General features: G+C 32.2%; 2 protein-coding genes across 2 annotated transcripts; one reads left to right on the top strand and one right to left on the bottom strand.

The window, feature by feature from the left end:
• The first annotated feature begins 7,957 nt into the window (after positions 1-7,957).
• On the top strand, positions 7,958-13,643 carry LOC129917018 (ATP synthase mitochondrial F1 complex assembly factor 2). Its single transcript, XM_055997321.1, has 4 exons — positions 7,958-8,155; positions 8,242-8,546; positions 13,112-13,292; positions 13,355-13,643. Exons 1-4 carry the CDS (start codon positions 8,074-8,076, stop codon positions 13,603-13,605), a joined length of 819 nt encoding a protein of 272 aa, XP_055853296.1. The 5' UTR covers positions 7,958-8,073; the 3' UTR covers positions 13,606-13,643.
• Positions 13,644-22,380: 8,737 nt separating this feature from the next.
• LOC129917014 (histone PARylation factor 1-like) lies at positions 22,381-23,971 on the bottom strand. Its single transcript, XM_055997317.1, has one exon. It carries the CDS (start codon positions 23,752-23,754, stop codon positions 22,447-22,449), a length of 1,308 nt encoding a protein of 435 aa, XP_055853292.1. The 5' UTR covers positions 23,755-23,971; the 3' UTR covers positions 22,381-22,446.
• Between the last annotated feature and the right edge of the window lie 1,223 nt (positions 23,972-25,194).

Here is a 25,194-nt window from a genome sequence, read left to right on the forward strand (position 1 = left end):
GTTATTTTTGGACCAAACAAATTAATTGCAGTGATCAAGATAATAACAATCAGACATGACATTATGATGATAGAGAATGCAAACAAATGGGCCCCGGAAGTCCGTCTGTTTGTCTGTCAGTCTGTCTGTATAAGGAGGCTATAGCCTAAACGGATAGACCGATCGACATCAAACTTGGTATGTAGCATTTTTGAAGACTCTCTAGAGGGGTTTTCGGAATTAATTTGTTTGGACCAAAAATAACGGTACCTGTGATATACCAATTTAATTTCGGAAAAGTTCAATTTTTTCAAAAACTACTCCAACAATTTTGTTAAAAAAAATTCAAGTGTTAGTTTTTAGACGAGCTCTATTTATTTATACAAATTTTACACATGTATGTGTTATGTACAGGAATACAATTTCGAAAAAAGTACCTAACTTTTGGATTGAAAAAAATTTGAATTTTTTTTTTTTTTGAAAATTCAAAATTTTTGAAAACGGGACATTGATTTTTTTTTTGGAAATTTCGGTTTTTGATGTTGATTAGTGGTTTCTACAAAAAGACATACCAATTTTATTTTAAAACTTTTTTTCCAAAAAAATGATTTATAGAAAAATAGTTTAAAAAAAAAACGGCTTTACCGATTTTGAAAATTTGTTTTCTAATATATTTGCATCTTAAAAAAACAAATCAAACTACAAACTTTGTTTTGGAGCTCAATTGGATTTCAGATGTTGTTTTATTCCTTTGAAAAACGAATTTCATGTTATTTTAAGGCTTGGCCACACCGGAGGGTATGCGGTAGAGGTAGAGGTATGAAAAAAATTCCACATCTGAACGTTGATATGTCAGATGTGGAATTTTTTTCATACAAATATCGTTACCGCTACCCGTACCTCTACCGCATACCCTCCGGTGTGGTCAAGCCTTTAAGGCTTGGCCACACCGGAGGGTACGCGGTAGCGGTAAGGGTAGCGGCAACGATATTTGTATTAAAAAAATTCCACACCCGAACGTTGATGTGTCAGTTTGGAATTTTTTCCATACAAATACCCGTACCGTTACCTGTACCTCTACCGCGTACCCTCCGGTGTGGCCAAGCCTTTAATCTACATTGGGCACGTTCAGGAAATATTAGGGACTAGATATTTAGGTAACGTCATTTTCTGAACGGAAATTTGAGCAAATTGACTAAATTAGTTTGGTTACGCCATTAGTATCAAATTTCGAAATTTACTTGAGAATTTTAGAGATCGCATGTGGCAGACACCAAATAATAATAAATAAATAATATTAATTATAACCGATAATGCACTTTTAACTTGTTTTTCACACAAATAAATTCAATTTTTCTAACGAAATTCTGTAATTAAAAACAATCAGCTGTCATGTTGACAAAAAAAACTTTCCTAGATTTTTAGGTAAAATTTTCTTGCCTAATTTTCCAGTTAGCTTTTTTATTCCGCAGAATCTGAAGTTTGGTGTTAATGGGCACGTTCAGGAAATATTAGGGACTAGATATTTAGGCAACGTCATTTTCTGAACGGAAATTTGAGCAAATTGACTAAATTAGTTTGGATTAGATGCTATTGTCAAATTTCGAAATTTATTTAAGAATTTTACCGGTCGCATGGGTAAGACACCAAATTTCACTTAACTGTAATGAATAAATAAAATTAATTATAACCGATAATGCACTTTTTAGTTGTTTTTCGCACAAATAAATTTAATTTTGCTAAATTAATTCTTTAATTAAAAACAAACTGCTGTCATGTTGACAAAAAAACTTTCCTAAATGTTTAGGGAAAATTTTTTTGCCTAACTTTCCAGTCAGCTTTCCAACAAAATTACCTAAATTGGAAGGATTTTTTTTGACAGCTGACCAATCAGAGACCGAGAAATTACCTAAATATTTAGTCCCTAACGTTTCTGAACCTGACCAATGTATTGGTTGAGTTTGAAATGTGTCACATATACAGGGTGTCCGGTAGAAAATGGATAAGCCGGAAATGACTGATAGGTGCACTTTTGACTGTTCTGAAACCAAATAGAAAAAGTTTCTATCGCAACCAGTTTAGAAAATATTAGCTTTTTTTCGTTCAGTGTACTTTAAATTTCTTCATCTTACGTTTTCTTTAACCACAACCACGAATGAATGAATTTTATAAATTTCTTATTTTTATAATTTTATACAATGCATCTTTTCTTTAAAAAAAATTTTGAAATTTGTTTTTCGATGCAAAATGTAAAAAAAAATATTTTATGAACATTTTCAAACACCTGTGGTATAAAAAAAAATCCATAGGAACGTAGGTGGCCAACTTTTTTAAAAATATGCGCGTCCAAAGGGGATTGCAGAATGGTAAAAGTTTTTATCAAATCTAGAGTTACTAGGAAGTTATTGGTACCAAAGTCCAAAAAAAGCCTATTAATTTAATAAATTATTTTGACTGTAAAATCTTAAGTTTTTCACATTGCTGCCACAAATGCATGGATTCCATCAGTTTTTTTAATCAGTCATATTTTACAATAATTCTTCTCACACATAGCTATTAAAAAAGCGTTATAACCGTTGAACAATGGCTATAAAAAAAATAATTTGATTATTTTTTTAATGCAAAGTAGAAAAAAAAATATTTGTTTGGTCAGTTTAAGCATGGGCATACAATTGTGCATCGGGACAGCTTTTTTTGAGTTTTGACTTCTTAATGATCTCGTTTTAAAGAAAAATTGATATTTTCGGTACCGTTGGCCCAATGCAACCTCATGAAAAATATTGCAATGTTTTCGAATTTGTGTTCAATTCCCAATCTTATTGGGCTACGAAAAACATCCAATATTTGTTAGATGCAATTTAATTTACAGTTAATATTGTTAGCCACTTCTTATTTTATCTTTTAAACTGGTTATCAGCAAATTAGAAAACAAATATTTTTTTCTACTTTGCATTAAAAAAAAAGTTAAATTATTTTTTTTAATAGCCATTGTTCAACGGTTATAACACTTTTTTAATAGTTATGTGTAAGAAGAATGATTGTAAAATATGACTGATTAAAAAAACTGATGGAATCCATGCATTTGTGGCAGCAATGTGAAAAACTTAAGATTTTACAGTCAAAATAATTTATTAAATTAATAGGCTTTTTTTGGACTTTGGTACCAATAACTTCCTAGTAACTCTAGATTTGATAAAAACTTTTACCATTCTGCAATCCCCTTTGGACGTGCATATTTTTTAAAAAAGTTGGCCACCTACGTTCCTATGGATTTTTTTTATACCACAGGTGTTTGAAAATGTTCATAAAATATTTTTTTTTACATTTTGCATCGAAAAACAAATTTCAAAATTTTTTTAAAGAAAAGATGCAACAGTTTTAAAAACTTTTAACTTCTTATGTAGTGAGCCAATTATTGTATAAAATTATAAAAATAAGAAATTTATAAAATTCATTCATTCGTGGTTGTGGTTAAAGAAAACGTAAGATGAAGAAATTTAAAGTACACTGAACGAAAAAAAGCTAGTATTTTCTAAACTGGTTGCGATAGAAACTTTTTCTATTTGGTTTCAGAACAGTCAAAAGTGCACCTATCAGTCATTTCCGGCTTATCCATTTTCTACCGGACACCCTGTATGTGTATTCGCGCCAAATTCCATTTGTTTTTGTTTTTTGTGTCAAGTGTGACATCTGACATTTAAATCTATGAATGTGTGAGTGATTCTGCTTCTGATTCTGTTTTTAACCAGAAGAGAAATTCTCTTTTTTTCAGAATCAGAACTGTCAGTATTGCCCAATTGAACGCATTCAGATTGCTTTTTTTTGCTTCCAGATTGCCAATGGGCACGTTCAAAGAGCTAACATAAAGCTATCGGATAGCTTTTTGTTGTTGTAAACAATGTTAAAAATTAGCAAGGAAACGAACCATTTTCTGTCAAAAAATAATCTGAAGGTATCCCAGAATTTCTGGTATACCTCAGGTATCCGAGTGATCAGCTGATATACATTTGGCTTTTTTTTATTTTGATTATTTTTCGGGCGATTATTCAGCTTCAAAATAAAAAAAAATTGCAAGAAATAAAGTCAAAGCGATTGTGCAAGTACTATTCAACAATAAAAAAAATGTAATTTGCTCAAAAGAAAAAGTTTCCTCTTCTCAATATTTACATATTTTTTTAGTAGCTGCTTGGGCAAGCTATCTGGATACCTCTTTGTTCAAAAAGATATTCCAGATACGGGTATCTCATGTCGAATTCCTTTCAATTGAAAAATCGAATTTTTGGCGATCTCGAAGCGAATTTTTTCTGAAAATCATGTTCCATAGAAAAAAAATTCGCCTCAAACGAAGCAGAATTCGAATTTTTTTTAATCCCTCTTTTTTGAGAGATTTACACGGATTTGCACACACACTTGGAACATTTGACATTTCTCAAACGTCAAGCTGAAAGTTTTCTTCGTGTTGTTTGTTTATTTGAGAACATCAACTTCAAATAAAGAGTAAATTTTAATTGAATATCGTATTTTTATTGCGGAAAAATATGAAATAAATAAAAAAAAAAAAACAATGTGCGATCAAAATATATTTATTCCTGGCATAGTTCTTGTGAAAAATTAAAATTACTGTGACTTTTCTCCTCGTAATTGTCGTCAGAAAATTTTTTCTCTGTAAAACCACAGCATACGGCCAAAATAATTAACCTTCTACTTCATCTTCACTCAGATCTTAATAATAACTGCAAATTCCCTTTGATTCTGATTAAAATAAATCTATGTATATTACCGAAGAAAATAAACAAAATTATTGATCAAAGGAATCTCTGGTTTTATTTTGCAGAAATTGTTTTGGTTTCAGCTTGACGTTCGTGTAAAAATTGTTGTCAAATGACACACATACAATCGCAAAAAGAATTCCCCTTCAAGCAAACAGGTCCGACCTCGGTCCGAATCCGCTCCGCCTGAGGCGGAGCTGAGTCCGACTTCGGATCAGAAACTGGTCCGAAGGCGGCTCAAATTAGTATGGAAATTATAATCACCGCGAAGTCGATTGCATATGTATTGGTGTGGTGAAAATCTCCATTCCGAGAAAACGGAGCCGAAGGCGGACCTGAGTCGGAGCAGCGAAAACCTACCAGAAAGAGGAATAAAAAAGGGATGACGTTTCGCATTTGCGACCAAAAAAAGAACTAGATTTTTTTTTTTCACTGAAACTGTTTTTTTTTTATTTAATTTTGGCAAACGAAATTTTCACAATATATACAATATAAAATAGAATACATTTTTTTCATTTTATTTTATTTGTTGTTGCTGCTGTTGTTGGTGTTTCTTTAGATGCCCAATCGCATGTTTCACCTTCTGCCTTTTTCTTCATCATTAGAGATTACATCTACAACACAAACAGAAACACATCATTTTAATCCAAACACTTTGAGCGATATATACAACATACCTTTTTTTGTTTCCATATTGTTAATAGTTTGATATAATTGTTTATAATTACACTTATATTTTATTAACAACGACACGAGACACGACGCGACTAAACACTTCAACAAAAAATAACAAAATGACGCTTTTGCTCTTGTTGGCTACCCTTCAAGCAAACAGGTCCGACCTCGGTCCGAATCCGCTCCGCCTGAGGCGGAGCTGAGTCCGACTTCGGATCAGAAACTGGTCCGAAGGCGGCTCAAATTAGTATGGAAATTATAATCACCGCGAAGTCGATTGCATATGTATTGATGTGGTGAATATCTCCATTCCGAGAAAATGGAGCCGAAGGCGGACCTGAGTCGGAGCAGCGAAAACCTACCAGAAAGAGGAATAAAAAAGGGATGAAGTATCGCATTCGCGACCAAAAAAAAGAACAAGATTTATTTTTTTTTTCACTGAAACTGTTTTATTTTTTATTTAATTTTGGCAAACGAAATTTTCACAATATAAAATACAATACATTTTTTTCATTTTATTTTATTTGTTGTTGCTGCTGTTGTTGGTGTTTTTTTAGATGCCCAATCGCATGTTTCACCTTCTGCCTTTTTCTTCATCATTAGTCAACTATTACATGAAGCCTCAAGAGGCTTGACTCTTTTTTCGAATTTTCTTTTGATAATCATTCTGTGAGGCGCGTACTATTACACGATGCCTCTTGAGTCAAAGACTCAAATTTGACATTTCTCTTTTGATTTAAGTATTGTTGTTGTTGTATTCCACCAAGAAGCAAAAAGAAATGAAAGGGAATGTTGAAAAAAGAAAGAGTGGAAAAAGAAACGTCAAAAAAGAGTCTCAGAATTTTGGCCCACGACTCTCCGGTCGGATAATTTTTTGTTTTATCTTCTTTCTCTTTTGCACTCATTAGTTTTGAAAAGAGGCGCGCCTCTTGAGGCTTCATGTAATAGCTGACTTAGAGATTACATCTACATAACAAGAAGAAACAACATTTTAACCCAAACACTTTGAGCGATATATACAACATACCTTTTTTTGTTTCCATATTGTTTATAATTTGATATTGTTTATAATTATACTAATATTATAATAACAACGAGACACGACGCGACGCGACTATACACTTCAACGAAACATAACAAAATGACGCTTTTGCTCTTGTTGGCTATGTCTGTTTCACTTTTTTTTCCATTTCTCACTTTCCACCACGATTCTCGTTCGACTTTGTGTTCATACACAAAAAGTTGCAAGTGTGTGAGTGCAACCCCGCTTTTCTCGGTCGGAGGTCGGACTGTCTTTTCTGGACTCCGTTTTCTTGCTTGAAGGGTATGTCTGTCTACTTTTTTTTCCTTTTCTCAGTTTTCACCTCGATTCTCTTAGACTTTGTGTTCATACACAAAAAGTTGCAAGTGTGTGAGTGCAACCCCGCTTATCTCGGTCGGAGGTCGGACTGTCTTTTCTGGACTCCGTTTTCTTGCTTGAAGGGTCGGTCTGTTTTCATGTTCCTTTTTAAGACCAAAAATTCGATTTTTTTGAGGCGATTCAAAAAATTGAAAGGAATTCGACATCAGATAGCCTATCCGATAGGTGTTTGAACGTGCCCAATTAAAAACGCCATAGAGTGTGCATTTTATTCTTTACGGTCGACGGCTTGTCATTTTTTTGAAAAAAATTATGGCGTTTTTAATTGGCAATCTGGAAGCAAAAAAAGCAATCTGAAAGCGTTCAATTGGGCAAAACTGACAGTTCTGATTCTGAAAAAAAGAGAATTTCTCTTCTGGTTTTAAAAACAGAATCAGAAGCAGAATCGCTCACACATTAGGGGGGTTCACATTGACCAACTTACCGGACAGACCGATTGTCATTTGGCCTGATGGCTGAATTATATTTTTCGTTCACACTCATCAGACAATTTTCATCAAAACCCATTTTTCATCTTATTTTTAATGTATCTTTCACCTATTCTGCTCTCAAATTCAAGAGAATGGATTATCACTGTCTGCCGGACAGACATGTCGTTCAATTGACTAACATGTCCGTCCGACCACCAAAAAATCAAAATTTTTTGAAAACCATCCGGCAAACCGGACAGGTCGTCGGATGGGTGTTCACACTATCAAAACAGCATCAGATCAGACCAAACGGCGGCTGGTCTGTCCGGTAAGTTAGTCAATGTGAACCCCCTTATTCATAGAGGAGCACAAAATGTTTGCAGCATAAAAACAAATGAAATTTGGCGCGAATACATGTATATGTGACACAAGTCAAAGTCAACCAATACATTCATACCAAACATCAGATTCTTCGGAATAAAAAAAAACTGTTCAATTGGGATTCCGAATCGAAGAACAATTCCGGATTGCCAATTAAAAACGCCATTATATGACGGATCATATATTTTTTGGAAAAATATGACTGATATGAATCCGACCAAAATATTTGAATCTTTTGGACTAAATGGAACATGACATCAGCAAGTGTATAGACCTCCTTAAACTTCTGTCATCCAAAAATCATCTGTTATCAACTGTCATTTTTTGGTTCCTTCTTGTCACCGATATCATCTCGTGCAGCTGAAACCGGTGGTATCAATAAAAATATTATCAAAATTTTAAATTAAAAATATTTAATAAAAAAACTTAATAAATCATAATGAACACTAATCTGAATATCTTGAGAAATATCTTCCTCAATGGAAAAACATCATTCTATAACGTGCCACGAAGGTTTTATGGTAATATTTTTGATGTTGTATAAAATCCATCACATTTTTGTTTTTATTATGAAACCAAAAATGTATCTCCTTTTATTCTTTTAAAGCTGCACCAAAACGTTTCTACAAAAACACAAATGTCCTCTACAACGATGGCAAATATGAAATAACTTTGGATCATCGAAAATTAAAAACACCCAAAGGCAATCCGTTTCTATTGAAAAGTGAACCTTTGGCTATTGCCGTTGCCACTGAATTTGCTAATCAAAAAGAAACTATTGCTCAATCGTCAATGCATTTGTCGGCATTGTGTTTTACTTCAATGGATAATCCAAATCATTTGAGCAAACCTGAAATGGTTAATTATATGTTGAACTTTTTACCAACTGATACAGTTTTATATCAAACAGAGGTAAGTTTATTTATTGATTGAGGAGGTGATTTCCAAAACCAGCTATCGACAAACGAGATGCATGTAATTTATTAGGTCTTTTCAACTCGCGTATGATTCAATTAAAAATAATTTTCTAAACAGGACAGAGAGAGTAATTATTCAATGTCAAAAAACGACTTTATTTACTTCCAAAACAGCCTATTGAACAGCAAATGTCTTTTCCAAAATGGCCTATACAAAATGTTCCTTATCCTTCCAATAAGACCTCTTTAATATAAAAAATATCAAGAAGGCGTTTGATAAAATTCCACATTACCACAAAAAAGGCATTTATTAAATAAAAAGAAAAAAGAGCTTGATATTTAATTATGAAAGTACTGAACTACAAAAAGCTTTTTAAAGATTTCAGGAAACAGTCTCCTGCGTTTGTCTCTAAGATGGGTCTTAAATGAGCTGAAGGACCTCTCTAATTGAACAGAAACAAGTAGACCCGCTTTAAAACTATGGAAGTTATTCACTTCAATGCTTTCGGGAAGTTTGGAGTTGGTGTCGCTATTAATTACTGAATTTATTTGTTAACAATATTTATTAGTCCCTGATTGAAGTTGAAAACAGTATTGAATTTTCTATTTGGGTTTTAGAGCCTAGTACGCAGCTGAAGCGAAACGAAATTTTATATGCAAAACTTCGTTAATGAAATCTTAAAAGAAATTAAAGGAGAATGGGCATTTTGGACGTTGAGCGGCCATTAATAAAATTGGTATCAAATGAAAGGACTGTAACTTAGGAAAAACTTTTACTATGGACGTTTCGCAGTATTGCGTTAAGAATGTAAGAAAATGCAGTATTAGTATCGTTAATGCATTATTCAATGTATGAACGACAAATTGGTTTATATTTTTATTTGGAACATAAAATATGATGCTCTGTCATTTTCCCTGAGTCTGAAGTCATTACTTTTGAAAATCCGACCAATAGAACTCATAATATAAGATTTTTAAGACAACCACTTCAAGATTTTGATCGAAAGTTTTCAAACAATTCAAACTAACAAAAAATTGAATAACGAAACTCTCAAAATAGTCTTGAAACTGTTGTTTTAAAATGCTTATAGTTTGGGTTCTAGTGGTTAGATATTTAAGATAAAGGTCTTCAGATTTAGGGAAAATGAGAGAGTATCGTATTTTGCACTTAAAATACACACATAAGATACAACTTTGAGACAATCTATTTGTAGACCTTAATTACATCAAAAAATAACAAATTCATTAATGGCCGCGCAACGTCCACATTACATACAAACTTGCCCATTCTCCTTTGTTTTGTTTTTGCTTTTAAACTTATAGCGTTTTCGTTTGGTAATTCTTATGTCGTTTTCCAAAATTATGGGAGTGAATCACTCCTTTTTCGTGCAATTTTGGAATTTGTTCACGAAGAATTTGACAAATGGAGTGATTTGACGTTCGCTTTGCATGTGTTTGTAATACGAAATAATGAATAAAATAATAACACAATCTTTAAAATTCACTTTTAGTGATTTTTTACAATACTTTATTGATTTTTTTTGTAAATAAATATAGTTTCCTTCACAAAAAAAGTTAAAACAACCACCGAACAATTTGACAAGCAGTCATTAAGTCAAATGTAGAAGTATTGGTAATCACTCCGTCACTCCTTCAAAATTTTGGGAGTGAAGAATTCACTCCAAAAATTCACTCCTTTTTCAATTTTGGAATTTGAAATCACTCCTTTTGGAGTGATTATATAGCTAGGAGTGTCACTCCTTGAATTTTGGAAAACGACATTAGAACTGTCCGGGATTTTTGATTATTTTCTGATATTAGTGTCGTTTTCCAAAATTATGGGAGTGAATCACTCCTTTTTTGTGCAATTTTGGAATTTGTTCACGAAGAATTTGACAAGTGGAGTGATTTGACGTTTGCTTTGCATGTGTTTGTAATACGAAATAATGAATAAAATAATAACACAATCTTTTAAATTCACTTTTAGTGATTTTTCAATACTTTATTGAATTTTTTTTGTAAATAAATATAATTTCCTTCACAAAAAAAAGTTAAAACAACCACCCAACAATTTGACAAGCAGTCCATGAAGTCAAATGTAGAAGTATTGGTAATCACTCCGTCACTCCTTCAAAATTTTGGGAGTGAAGAATTCACTCCAAAAATGCACTCCTTTTTCAATTTTGGAATTTGAAATCACTCCTTTTGGAGTGATTATATAGCTAGGAGTGTCACTCCTTGAATTTTGGAAAACGACATAGGTCTGTTAAAGACTTTTTGTGCACTAAATTAGGCAGTCTGTCAAATTAATGAGAGTTGGGAGAGAATTCTCTCAGTAGGAAATTAAACTACGAAAGACTGCCAAAAAGTCTGGAACAAGTTGAACACCATTATGCAACACAATTTCATATTTTATGCTTAATTCGATAAACATTAATACTTTTTTAATGCAAAAAACAAGTAAAAGCGATTCAATTTAAAAATCACTGCAGTTCGATTTGTTTTCTTCTTTATTTATTTGTTTGACATATGTCAACTTTTCATCTGACCGAACTCATATTTTGGGCTAAATTTGTCAGGGTGGGGAAATTTTTTACTCTCGTGAGCGCTCTCTTCTACACAATTTTTGAAGTTGGGAACAGACTCTGACCAAAAATAACCAAATATTACTAAATTCGGCAGTTTCAAACTGAGTGCGGAACGGACATATTTTTTCGTGAATCTTTTTATTTGTATTTTTGTTTTTTTTTTTTTAAATATACCATCGAGTAGCAACCCGATGGTATATTTTTATTCACATGTTCGCTGTTGACTTTCTAGACTTCAAAATTTTTCGTTTCGCTCCAGCTGCGTTATAGGTCGAACAAAATTCAAAAATTTATTTTTGCTTGAGAAACAAATAAGCAATTTAATTTATAAAAGAAAAGTTCAAGCAAATTTGTTTTCTTAAGATTATGTTACGGCTAGATTTTAAAGCGAAATAATCTCAACTGTAGTGAACAAAATTTCAAGCCATTATGGTATATAAAAATTAATATTCAAGATTTGTTTCCATTTAAAAATGCAATATACCTAAAAAAAGGCATAAAAACAAACAAAATCGCCAAAATACAAGTCCCGTTTTTTGTTTTATAACTTCTTTTTAACGCATATCTCCCATATTACGTTTTCGACGTTTTACAATTTCCTCGACAACGGTTCTAGCGATTTTGTTTAAATTTTGTGTACTTAATGGTTTTTTAGTTAATAATATTAATGAAGTTGCGGTTTTTTGCGTAAATTGATTTATTTTTTAGCTTATCTCGTGCCAATTTTTTTCAAAATTTGCAGACTGTTATTATTATTATTATATTATGTCGAATTCCTTTCAATTGAAAAATCGAATTTTCGGCGATCTCGAAGTGAATTTTTTCTGAAAATCATGTTCCATAGAAAAAAAATTCGCCTCAAACGAAGCAGAATTCGAATTTTTTTTAATCCTTCTTTTTTGAGAGATTTACACGGATTTGCACACACACTTGGAACATTTGACATTTCTCAAACGTCAAGCTGAAAGTTTTCTTCGTGTTGTTTGTTCATTTGAGAACACCAACTTCAAATAAAGAGTAAATTTCAATAGAATATCGTATTTTTATTGCGGAAAAATATAAAATAAATAAAAAAAAAACAATGTGCGATCAAAATATATTTTTCCTGGCATAGTTCTTGTGAAAAAGTCAAATTACTGTGACTTTTCTTCTCGTAATTGTCGTCAGAAAATTTTTTCTCTGTAAAACCACAGCATACGGCCAAAATAATAATTTTCTACTTCATCTTCACTCAGATCTTAGTAATAACTGCAATTTCCCTTTGATTCTGATTAAAATAAATCTATGTATATTACCGAAGAAAATAAACAAAATTATTGATCAAAGGAATCTCTGGTTTTATTTTGCAGAAATTGTTTTGGTTTCAGCTTGACGTTCGTGTAAAAATTGTTGTCAAATGACACACATACAATCGCAAAAAGAATTCGGCCTGTTTTCATGTTCCTTTTCAACACCAAAAATTCGATTTTTTTGAGGCGATTCAAAAAATTGAAAGGAATTCGACATTAGACACTTCGAACTAAAAGAGCAACTACGTGCGACCCAAAAGCGTATTTTAATTCAATTACATTTATAAAAATGTATTTTTGTTTCTTGTTATAAACTAAAAGACTGACATTGATAAAGGTTTATAAATAAAAAAAATCATGATTTTACCTTAAAAAGAAGTTTTTTTTTTTTTAAATAATTTTAATTCCAAAAAAAATAATTTAATTATATTTCCAAAAGCAGATACCTATACCAATTTTGAATAAGGAATTTTTAATATATAGACTTAAGATATATTTATTTTGGAAACTTTAATTTTATTAAAATTTCGTGAAGGATAAATTTGTAGAAGATAATTTTGCTCCATATCTAAATGTTTTTGGTATTTAACTCAAAACTACTTAAGGTTCGATAGCTGGTTTTGGAAATCATTTCCTCAAATGAAATAAATTCAGCTCTCTAATAAATAGCTTCTCTTTTGTAGGAACAAAAAGATCTCTATGATTTACAGAAAAACGAATGGGATCCAGTGATTGAGTGGTTCAACAAACGTTTCGACACAAATATTCAAAAGACACCAAGTATATTACCTCCGATTGTGTCGGATGATGATAAAATGAAGATATCCAAATACTTTTTATCGCACAGTGAAGATGTCCTCTATGGTTTGACTTTTTTTGTTTGCTTATGAACTTCTTCTATTCAATAGAGAAATCCTTTATTCTAGGCTATATCTTTGCTGTGGACACTCTAAAGTCGATAATCCTCTCTTGTGCCGTGATTGAGCAACACATCACCGCAGACAAAGCTGTAACCCTATCCCGCCTCGAAGAGGAATTCCAATTGAAATTCTGGGGTCGTGTTGAATGGGCTCACGATATGAACCAACAAGAGTTACAATCTCGTCTAGCAGCTGCCATACTTTTTGTCCATTTCAATCGATCCGAACGATTCATCAAGGAGAAGCTAATTGTTTAGAAAATAAAGTGCACGACTCTATATTAGTTTAAAAATAACCATTAACTTTTATTATTTAGAAAACCGTCTATATATAAATTTTAAACAAAATTGGTTTAAATTAACGATTTAGGGGAAGAGCTTAAAAAACAGAAGTATGCACCATATTTCTACTATCCGCATTTTTTTTAGAGAATCTTAAAACGCAGTTTTGGTTGCATTAGTTACAGCATAATGTGTATTGAAATTTAAAAAAAAGCTTTTTCGAGAAAATTGCAATAGCTCGAAAATTTGTATGGGAGGGTACACTTTCTAAAGAAGATATTAAAAAACAAAAAAAACAAACAACTTTGTAAATTACGAAAAAATCATCCGTACCAATTTTCAAGAAATTCCGTCCACCCATTTAGGCTGTTGCTTTGTGTACAGATGGACGCACGGACACGCAGAGACCGACGGACGTCATGACCAAAACCACTTTTTTGGATTTGTCCATCATCGTTATTTTAGTTTTGATTAAAACCTCGAAATTTTTTGACACGAAACGAATAGATACGATGATTATATTTCTGGGAGCTAAACCTTGGACAAAAAATCTAATATATATAATTCTCCTGTGCGTTTGTTTGTGAGCCTACTCCTTCTAAACGACTGGACAGATTTTTCTGAAATTTGGTGGGTGTGATAAGGTCCATCAGAGACAGGTTTTGTTTCATAATTGGACCCGGTAGGTGGCGCTGTTGTCGAGTTGTAGGAAAATTGCATATTCTGAACGAACGACTGGACAGATTTTTGTGAAATTTTGTGTATGTGATAAAGTCCATCCGAGACAGGATTGTTTTATAATTGGACCCGGTAGGTGGCGCTGTTGTCGAGTTTTAGGAAAATTGTATATTTTGAACGAACGACTGGACAGATTTTTGTGAAATTTTGTTTATGTGATAAGGTACGTCCGAGACAAGTTTTTTTCTATAATTTTACCCGGTAGGTGGTGCTGTTGTCGAGTTTTAGGATAATTTCATATTTTGAACGAACGACTGGGCAGATTTTTATGAAATGTTGTGTATGTGATAAAGTCTATCCGAGACGGGTTTTGTTTCAAAATTGGACCCGGTAGGTGGCGCTGTTGTCGAGTTTTAGGATAATTTCATATTTTGAACGAACGACTGAACAGATTTTTGTGAAATTTTGTTTATGTGATAAGGTCCGTCCAAGACAGGTTTTTTTATAATTGGACCCGGTAGGTGGCGCTGTTGTCGAGTTAGGAAAATTTCATATTTTGACCAGACTGGGGGCCAATTTGGTTCTGTGAAAACGTGAATCGAAAAAAAAAACTTTTTCATTTTAGCTTTCAAACACTCTTTTCACTTTTTCGATTCATTTGAAACGAAAAACGATTCTCATCCTATGATATCACAAATAATTTAGTGAAAAAAATATATATTTATATGAATATTTTTGATGTTTGTTTTCATTTTTTCACAGAACGAGAATAAAATGAGTGAACAAGTGAAAAGCTTTTCGTTTCACTTATTCACAGAACCAGAATTGGCCCCCTGGAGAGATTTTTCTGAAATTTGGTGGATGTGATAAGGTCCATCCGAGACAGGTTTTGTTTCATAATTGGACCCGGTAGGTGGCGCTGATGTCGAGTTTTAGGAAAATTGTATATTTTGAACGAACGACTGAACAGATTTTTTGTGAAATTTTGTTTATGTGATAAGGTCCGTCCGAGACAGGTTTTTTTTTATAATTGGACCCGGTAGGTGGCGCTGTTGTCGAGTTTTAGAAAAATTGCATATTTTGACCAGACTGGAGAGATTTTTGTGAAATTTTGTGTGTGTGGTATGGACCCAGTAGGTGTCGCTGTTGTCAAGTTATAGTTAAATTCCATATTTGAAGTCCGAATGACAGTAGATATAGATTTTTATGAAATTTTGTGTGTGTGTGTGTGTGTGTGTGATAAGGTTCGTTCGAGACAGGTTTTGTTTTATAGTTGGACCTGGTATGTTGTCAAGTTATAAGCAAATTCAATATTTGGGGTTCAAAATCGCTCATATTCAAGGGTAATAAAAACAAACATGAATTAACTCTTTAAAATGTTAGTCCCGCAAAGAAAATTGTTTACCATCAGTATATCTCAATTAAATTTATGACTGCATCTTAAAATTTGTTTAAGTTGTTTCAACTACCATTAATACAATTTCCGCATAAAAATCAAATGATTTATTTTTTTTAAAGAAATATTTCGACGTATGTATGAATAGAATTAAGACGAAATCTTTTCATTTTTAATTGTTTTTTTTTTTAAGATTTTATCCTATTGCTATTGTTTCGGTTACTGGCTCCAACATTACTCACACGGTAACGGTTAAGAAACGAACAAATACAAACTTCAATGAAACCAAAATATGTAAGAGAGAGAATACTATTTTTAAAGTGGATTAAAAATGAGCGTTGAAAGTGCATGCTACATTCCGCAAATAAAAATTTTGGAAGTTAAAACGAAAGTCAACAAAACAAAAACAATGGTTGTTTGTATAGTCGGTTTACGGACGATAATTTTACGTGATAACGTCATAAGAAAACAGGTTGTTTAAACAAAAAAAAAGTAAAAAGATCGTTCTTGGTGTTGGAATTCCAGGCCTCTGGTGCAAAACACAAATCATTAACAGTTTCACAAAAGAAAGGGAGAATGAGTCATATTTTTCTATAATGGCAGGCGGGATTCATCGATTTAGGCACTTTTTGCAAAAAAAAAATAAGAAGTGAAACCAGAGCCAGTTTTTGTATATTTGTGAATTATATAACCTTTATTGGTTGAATAAATTCCGATAAAAATTTGTAATAGCTGTCAAACAAATGATTTGCTTTGTTTAATATTTTAAACAGTTTTACATATGTATGTACCTATGTATAATGGGAAAAGGTTAACACATTACAAAATCAAAAATTGGAAATAAAACTTGGAAAAGGGGGAACGAAGTCCGCCGGGTCAGCTAGTAAGTTTTATAAAATCTTATATAATTAAAAGAAAATTTATAAGATAAAGAAAGAAACAATAAAATGCCAACTACGCTACGTGTAACAAACACAAAACTAAAAAAAAAAAAAAAAAATGCACGACTGGATCTTACGATTAAGTTGTTAAGTTAAAAAAAATATTTTGATTTTTCAAAAAAAAAAAAAAAAAATTTTCTAAATGAGTTTTCTTAATGCTTCCTAATTTTCATATCAAGGTAAACGTTTCGTCGTTAACAAAAATATTTTTTTTTAATCAAAATCGCAAGAGCTATATTTTTAACTTTTTCAATATAATTTTAAATGATTTTAAAATTGAAATTTTTATTTAATCTTTTTTAAAACTACTGCTTTTATCTGAAAAATTAAAGAAACTTTTTATTTATATACTTATATGCATTTAAAATTTTAAATACAAAATCAGAGAATACGGGACAAATACGGGACAGATTGCAAAATACGGGACACTTATACATGCCGGGTTTTTTCTTAAATAATAATCCGTTACAAGTTAAAGAAATACGGCACAGTCCCGGGAAAATTAAGAGAAAAGTACTGGTTGCCTTAAGGGCTTTAGCAATAATCAAATTTAAAGCTCACTTTAATATTTAACTGAATTCAACATATTTCACCACACCAATAAATTAATTTAATAGTCTGGTTAAAGGTTAACACTCGGTTAAATTTTGTTGTTGGGAAACTCAACTATAAAATTTAACCGAGCGATATAGCCTTTAACTTGACTATTAAATTGGTTATTGCTATGGTAAAATATGTGTAATTAAAGCTAGGACTCGAATTTCTGACTATTTTAGAAGCTACAGCCTAAATGGATGGACCAATTCTCTTCAAACTTGGTATGTAGCAGTTTTTGAAGATTGTGCAGATGATTCTATGGAATTAATTTTTTTAGAAGCTTATCAAACGACACCTGTGATGCACCAATCCTAGAAAAAGTATAATTTTCTCAAAAACTCTTTTAACGATTAAAATTAAAAAAAAAATTAAATGTGGTTTTTGGACAAGACCTAATCTTTTAACAAAACAAGATTTTTTCAAAAGTCATTATTAACGTTACCGGTCATAGAACCGTTTTTTTTTTTTAACTTTGAATTTCTCTCAAACGACATATTACATTTTATGAAAATTATTTATATAAAAGCATTTATATAGTCTTAGTATAAATCAAAAATAAAATTTTGAAGAAACGCATTTTTGGATTTTTGAAAAAATGTTGATTCTTTTTTTTTTGGAAAATCAAATTTTCCAAAATAGGTCATTAGATTCTTTTGAAATTTTGGTTTTAGGTGTTGATCTATATTAACTTAAATATGGCATACCAACTTTATTTTATTTAGAATTATAAAATAAAAAAAAAAAAACCTGGGACTCCCGCGTGTGAGCCGAATACTCATCGAATTTTTTGCACTTGTTGGGTTTTGAAATTGCCGCTCAGCTCAGCCGCTCAGGACGTGGCCGTAGCCTTATAGATTTTTTTTAATAACAAAATTTGAACCATTATTTAAATGATTTAATTTAAAAAAAATTTATTTAGCTATTTTTAAATATCATCAGTAGTAACTTTAACCGGAAAGTTACCTACAACATGTAACTAAACTACGAGAAAGATAAATTGCTAGCTAAGTAACATCTGAACTTTGCAGTCGAGAGGACGAGGTGGTTTTAGTGAAGAGTCCCACATATCTATGACCACTCGTTTTCCTGCCGTCATAGAATCTTTTGAAGATTTCAACACCTACCCACGGACAAAAAAAGTCTTAGGAAAACCTTGACGATGATCACCGTATCTATAGAAGGCAAGGTAAGCAAGGTAAGCCACCTACAGAAGTGACGTCTTACAGACCAATATCGCTTATACCAATTATGGCAAAAGTTTTTGAAAAACTGCTTCTGAAGAGACTTAACAAAATTATAGAAGAAAGAAGGTTAATCCCAAATCATCAGTTTGGCTTTAGAAATAAACATTCCACGATAGACCAAGTTCATAGAATAACGGATGTAATAGAAAAAGCATTAGAAGAAAAACAAATCTGTTCAGCTATTTTCTTAGATGTTGCTCAAGCCTTTGACAAGGTTTGGCATGAGGGACTTGAGTACAAACTTTTTTGAATCAAAATCGCAAGAGCTATATTTTTAACTTTTTCAATATAATTTTAAATGATTTAAAGCTCACTTTAATATTTAACTGAATTCTACATATTTCACCACACCAATAATTAATTTAATAGTCTGGTTAAAGGTTAACACTCGGTTAAATTTTGTTGTTGGGAAACTCAACTATAAAATTTAACCGAGCGATATAGCCTTTAACTTGACTATTAAATTGGTTATTGCTATGGTAAAATATGTGTAATTAAAGCTAGGACTCGAATTTCTGACTATTTTAGAAGCTACAGCCTAAATGGATGGACCAATTCTCTTCAAACTTGGTATGTAGCAGTTTTTGAAGATTGTGCAGATGATTCTATGGAATTAATTTTTTTAGAAGCTTATCAAACGACACCTGTGATGCACCAATCCTAGAAAAAGTATAATTTTCTCAAAAACTCTTTTAACGATTAAAATTAAAAAAAAAATTAAATGTGGTTTTTGGACAAGACCTAATCTTTTAACAAAACAAGATTTTTTCAAAAGTCATTATTAACGTTACCGGTCATAGAACCGTTTTTTTTTTTAACTTTGAATTTCTCTCAAACGACATATTACATTTTATGAAAATTATTTATACAAAAGCATTTATATAGTCTTAGTATAAATCAAAAATAAAATTTTGAAGAAACGCATTTTTGGATTTTTGAAAAAATGTTGATTCTTTTTTTTTTGGAAAATCAAATTTTCCAAAATAGGTCATTAGATTCTTTTGAAATTTTGGTTTTAGGTGTTGATCTATATTAACTTAAATATGGCATACCAACTTTATTTTATTTAGAATTATAAAATAAAAAAAAAAAAACCTGGGACTCCCGCGTGTGAGCCGAATACTCATCGAATTTTTTGCACTTGTTGGGTTTTGAAATTGCCGCTCAGCTCAGCCGCTCAGGACGTGGCCGTAGCCTTATAGATTTTTTTTAATAACAAAATTTGAACCATTATTTAAATGATTTAATTTAAAAAAAATTTATTTAGCTATTTTTAAATATCATCAGTAGTAACTTTAACCGGAAAGTTACCTACAACATGTAACTAAACTACGAGAAAGATAAATTGCTAGCTAAGTAACATCTGAACTTTGCAGTCGAGAGGACGAGGTGGTTTTAGTGAAGAGTCCCACATATCTATGACCACTCGTTTTCCTGCCGTCATAGAATCTTTTGAAGATTTCAACACCTACCCACGGACAAAAAAAGTCTTAGGAAAACCTTGACGATGATCACCGTATCTATAGAAGGCAAGGTAAGCAAGGTAAGCCACCTACAGAAGTGACGTCTTACAGACCAATATCGCTTATACCAATTATGGCAAAAGTTTTTGAAAAACTGCTTCTGAAGAGACTTAACAAAATTATAGAAGAAAGAAGGTTAATCCCAAATCATCAGTTTGGCTTTAGAAATAAACATTCCACGATAGACCAAGTTCATAGAATAACGGATGTAATAGAAAAAGCATTAGAAGAAAAACAAATCTGTTCAGCTATTTTCTTAGATGTTGCTCAAGCCTTTGACAAGGTTTGGCATGAGGGACTTGAGTACAAACTGCAAAGGGATCTTCCCAGACAGTACTATGAAATATTAAAATCGTATATCTCAGACCGATTGTTTAGAGTAAGGTACGATCAAGAATATTCGGAATTGAAGAAAATAGAAGCCGGTGTACCACAAGGAAGTGTCCTAGGTCCTACCCTGTATTTACTATACACAAGGGATATCCCAGTTGGGAATCACACCATAATGGCTACTTTTGCAGATGATACCGCAATTTTGGTACCCGACAAATGTGTCTCTAAGGCAGCAGTAAAACTACAAAATGCCGTCGACACAGTCAGAGATTGGACCGAAAAATGGCGTATCAAACTCAATGAAACAAAATCTTCACATATAAACTTTACAAATAAAAAGATAAACAATATTCCAATATTCATTAATAACACTGGTCAACAAGGTTTTTGTTACAGACACCAAGATATACTTTTCTATAGGTTTTTTGGGTGCTAAGCTAGAATCAGAACAATTCTATCACATCACGTTTTTGAGATAATCCCGTTAGAAAATCGAAAATGCCGCTTTTTACCAGTTTTCGAGATTTTTTCTTAGCTTTTGGTTATTTGTTTTAAATAAAATTGTAACGGTTTCTAATAGAACCAAATCTTGTCTTTTTAAATCCGTTTAATTCTTTTAAATATCTCTTTTCTTCTTTGAGAAATCTGAAGTTGAAATCAACGTGTTTGGTTTATCTCATGTTTATTTGCTTTTAATAGCGAATCTTGAAAAGTTCTTTGCCAATCGCTTTCAAATTTTAACAAAACGTTCCATTTAGAATCTTGCAAGTTTTTATATTTGCGAAGGTGGTGAATCGCGGTGAGATACATCAAAGCGTGACCGTGTCAGATAGTTATACTAAATAATTACTAGTGAGAAAAATTTAATTTTTTTCTTGTTAAAAACAAGATAAGAACTTACTTGAATGTAAATGAAACGTTGTGTCAAAATTTGAAAGCGATTGGCAAAGAACATTTCGAGATTTGCTATTAAAAGCAAATAAACATGAGATATACCAAACACGTTGATTTCAATTTCAGATTCCTCAAAGAAGAAAAGAGATTTTTAAAAGATTGAAACGGATTAAGAGAGACAAGATTTAGTTCTATTAGAAACCGTTACAAATTTATTTAAAACAAATTACCAAAAGCTAAGAAATAATCTCGAAAACTGGTAAAAAGAGGCATTTTCGATTTTCTAACGGGATTATCTCAAAAACGTGATGTGATAGAATTTTTTTGACTTCGGATTCGAGCTCAGCACACCAAAATCCTATAGAAAAGTATACCTTGGTTTCTGTAACAAAAAAAAAGTTTAATTTTGTTGACCAGTGTAATCAAGCTGTACCTTACGCCAATACGGCCAAATACCTTGGAATGACTTTGGATGCAAAGCTAAAGTGGAAAGAGCACATCAAAAAGAAAAGAAAAGAACTTAACTTGAAATATAGAAAAATGTACTGGTTACTTGGTAACAACTCTGATTTATCAACCCAAAACAAAATATAGCTGTATAATCAAGTACTAAAGCCTGTTTGGACCTATGGTATCCAATTATGGGGCTGTACAAATAAAACAAATACCGAAATCATCCAAAAATTCCAAAACAAAGTCCTTCGTGGAATAGTTAATGCAGCTTGGTACATAAGAAATAGCGATCTACATCGTGACTTGCAAATAGAAACGGTTACAGAAATTGTTAAAAAATACGCTGTATCGCATAATCAGAGACTGCAAAGTCATACCAATTCTGAAATGGTGTCCGTCTTGAATACCAGAAACCATGTTCGGAGATTAAGAAGAACCAAGCCTCATGAGCTTATGGTCTAAAAAAACATGGGAAAGTATAAGTATTAAAACTTTAAACTTCCCCCAAAGTGATTTTACAAAGTTAAGAAAGAAAAATCTGATGTCGATCTCTCAAGATTGGTCCTGATAAAGAGGTGGTTTTAGTGGTTAAGAGTCCCACACTACTTGGTGTCGAATACTGCCAAGTGTCTTTTGAAGATTTCCTCCCGTCAAAAAAAAAAAAATCTATAAAAAATAAAAAAACAACCTAATTACATCAAGAAATTCATTTTATTTAATATTTTTCTTTATATATTTTTTTTTGCAACAACAAAAATTCAATCCAAAATGCTTAACTTATAACTATTTCTCCTATCAGCCAAATGTGCTTTCAATATCGCCATATATTGTGGTCTTCCAAGCAACTTATAAGCAGGATTAAGTAGATTCTGAACAATCTCATGCAATTCCTTATGTCCTGAACAAAACAAATCAATTCCCAGCTCAAGATTTGTGCCAAAATCACATTCATCCAGTGCTATCACTGAATTTGTAATAATTGGATTCAATTTCTCCATAACCATTTCTTTAGCTTCTTCTTTGGACAATTCTCCAGGCTTTTCCAAAGCACTGAGAATCTTCTTAATATTCGAATCGCTGTCTGTCAACGGACGATAACCAACACCTGTTGTTTTATTCACCGGGACAACAATTCCAACATTGTGAAATGTTTTAGCGCTAATTTTCTTAGCTCTCTCGACCTTGGCCTCAACCAAAGACCTTCTATCGAATTTGCTTTCTTGCACAAAGTTACTAATTGTCTTTCGCATGTCTCCCAAAACTTTGTGATTAAATGGAGTAACTTGATAGTCTTTTTCCAAGAAATATGCAAAAGCATCAAACATATTTGTTGCAATTAATTCAAAGACACACCCTTTCGAAGCATCATTTCGAACAATCAACAAGTTTTCTTCATCTTTTGGATCATCCCGCCAATAGCCATAATGGATTCCACTTCCCTTCTTAACGAAGATTGTTTGGAATTCGGGTGGATCATAAAAGAATCGCCAATGACGCAAATAGTCGCCGGGACTTTTGTTCTGGCCTGGGGCGAATTTTCCCGCCAAGAAATCATAAGGACCAACCAATTCAAAATTGAATGGTTTAAGGGAATTTTTTGTCGGATGGGTGACGACAAATTTCCAAAATAAATAGAAATCTTTTGGCATTTTGACGAGAAATTTCTCATGAATGAACGAGGAAGATTGTTCCTTTTCGTTTATATTTGCCTCGGAATGATCCCATAGACGTTTAGAGGGATTTTTCTTGGGAGGGGTATTTACTGTATTATCAGAAGCTTCGGAGGAGTGTCTTTTTTTTGGGGTTTTTTCATGTTTTTTTGGTTCATCGTCGTCGTCGTCGTCAACAACGACGGAAGTAGTTTCTGGTTTAGTTTCTTCAATGGAATCATCTTGTTTTTCATTATTACCCGGAGGAATTGGTGATTTATTAGGAGATATTTCAGTTGTTGGTTCTTCTTCTTTTGGTTTAGTTGCTGTAGGATGATTATAAGTTATTAAATGATGTTCATTTTTTTGATAACATTTATCCCAATATTTGCAATTTTCTTTTGGTTTATTATTCATTGTAAAATAGTAAAAATATATAAGAGAGAAACAAATTGTTAGAACTATTTTTTTTTTTACAAGAAAATGCGAAATATAATTTGCAAAACCCAACAAGAATAGCTTTTATTCTAATATCCAACCGGTTGTCATATTTTTTTTTTTGTATTTTGTGTGTGTGCTTTCCAGAGGGTTGCAGTTTGTTGCAGATTTGCAAATTTCCAATGAGCTTTTATTTTTATTGCAGTTTGGGATGTGTTTGTTGAGTATGGAATTGGGATATGTTTTGAAGTATATATCTTAGGTAATGATTACATTTTGTTGTTTTTTTCTTGCAATTTTTGTTTGCATTTTTTGTATGACAAGAAAAAATAATACAGTTGAATGTCGTGTTGTACGTTTTTGTGCCGATTATTAAGTACTGAGAGCTATTTATTGCTAAAGCCTAGTAAAAAACGAAAAATTTTCAAGTCTCCAAAGTCGACAACGAAAATGCTAACGAAAAAATATCATCGAGTATTCTGTCAAAGTCAAAATAAAAAAATTCAAAATTAATTTAATGTATCATGATACATGTCTCATGGGACATGTCTCATCGGAAATGTCTCATGGGACATGTCTCATGGGACATGTATCATCAGAAATGTCTCATGGGACATGTCCCAAGTAACAATTTTACTTGCATAAGGTCCATTTTCTTCGATTCGGCAAGCTATAGTTTGTGTAAGTTTAGTTTAAGACTTACTTACGCAAATCATCCATTTTGGAAACCAAGGACATCTCCTTAAGGCCATCTGGAAGTGTTTAGAAGAAGCCTTGTAAATATAAGTTAAAGAAGACCTTCATAAGACCTGTTTGAACCGTTTTAAAGAAGCCTTCTATTTTCAAGTGACAGAAGGCTTTCATAAGACCTGTTCCAAGAGGTTCTTGTAAATATGCAATGTTTTCATCTCTCAAGTATGCAATGTTTTTCACCAATAAGTATGCAAAGCTTTTATCCTGCAGATATGCAATGTTTGTAACACTTTAGAAAAAAACATTGCATTTATATGTGAGGTTTCAATTAGCTCCCTTTTTGCCACTCATCTTTAATATTCGAGTATGGTCTACTGGTAAGGTGCTGGCTTGGTATGCAGAGGTATAAGCCTGGTACGCAGCTCGCGCTACATTTTAGCCGAGATAAAATTCCCATACAAGTTATCGATAATTTGTATGGGATCCATTTTAGCTCAGATAAAATATTTCGATAATTTGTATGGGAGCTAAAATTTAGCGCGAGCTGCGTACCAGGCTATACGTGGGATCGATTCCTGGCGGGGCCATTTGTGAAATTAAAAAAAAAATGTGTTCTTTTTCAATTAAAATAAAATTCTTCCCATTTCAGAACGACAGGAAAAGCATTGACATGGCCAAAAAAGATGAAAAAACAAAATAGAAAAAAATTAAAAGAAAAAAAAATCA

Source organism: Episyrphus balteatus, chromosome 3 (assembly GCF_945859705.1).
Source record: "Episyrphus balteatus chromosome 3, idEpiBalt1.1, whole genome shotgun sequence".
Lineage (NCBI taxonomy): Eukaryota > Metazoa > Arthropoda > Insecta > Diptera > Syrphidae > Episyrphus > Episyrphus balteatus.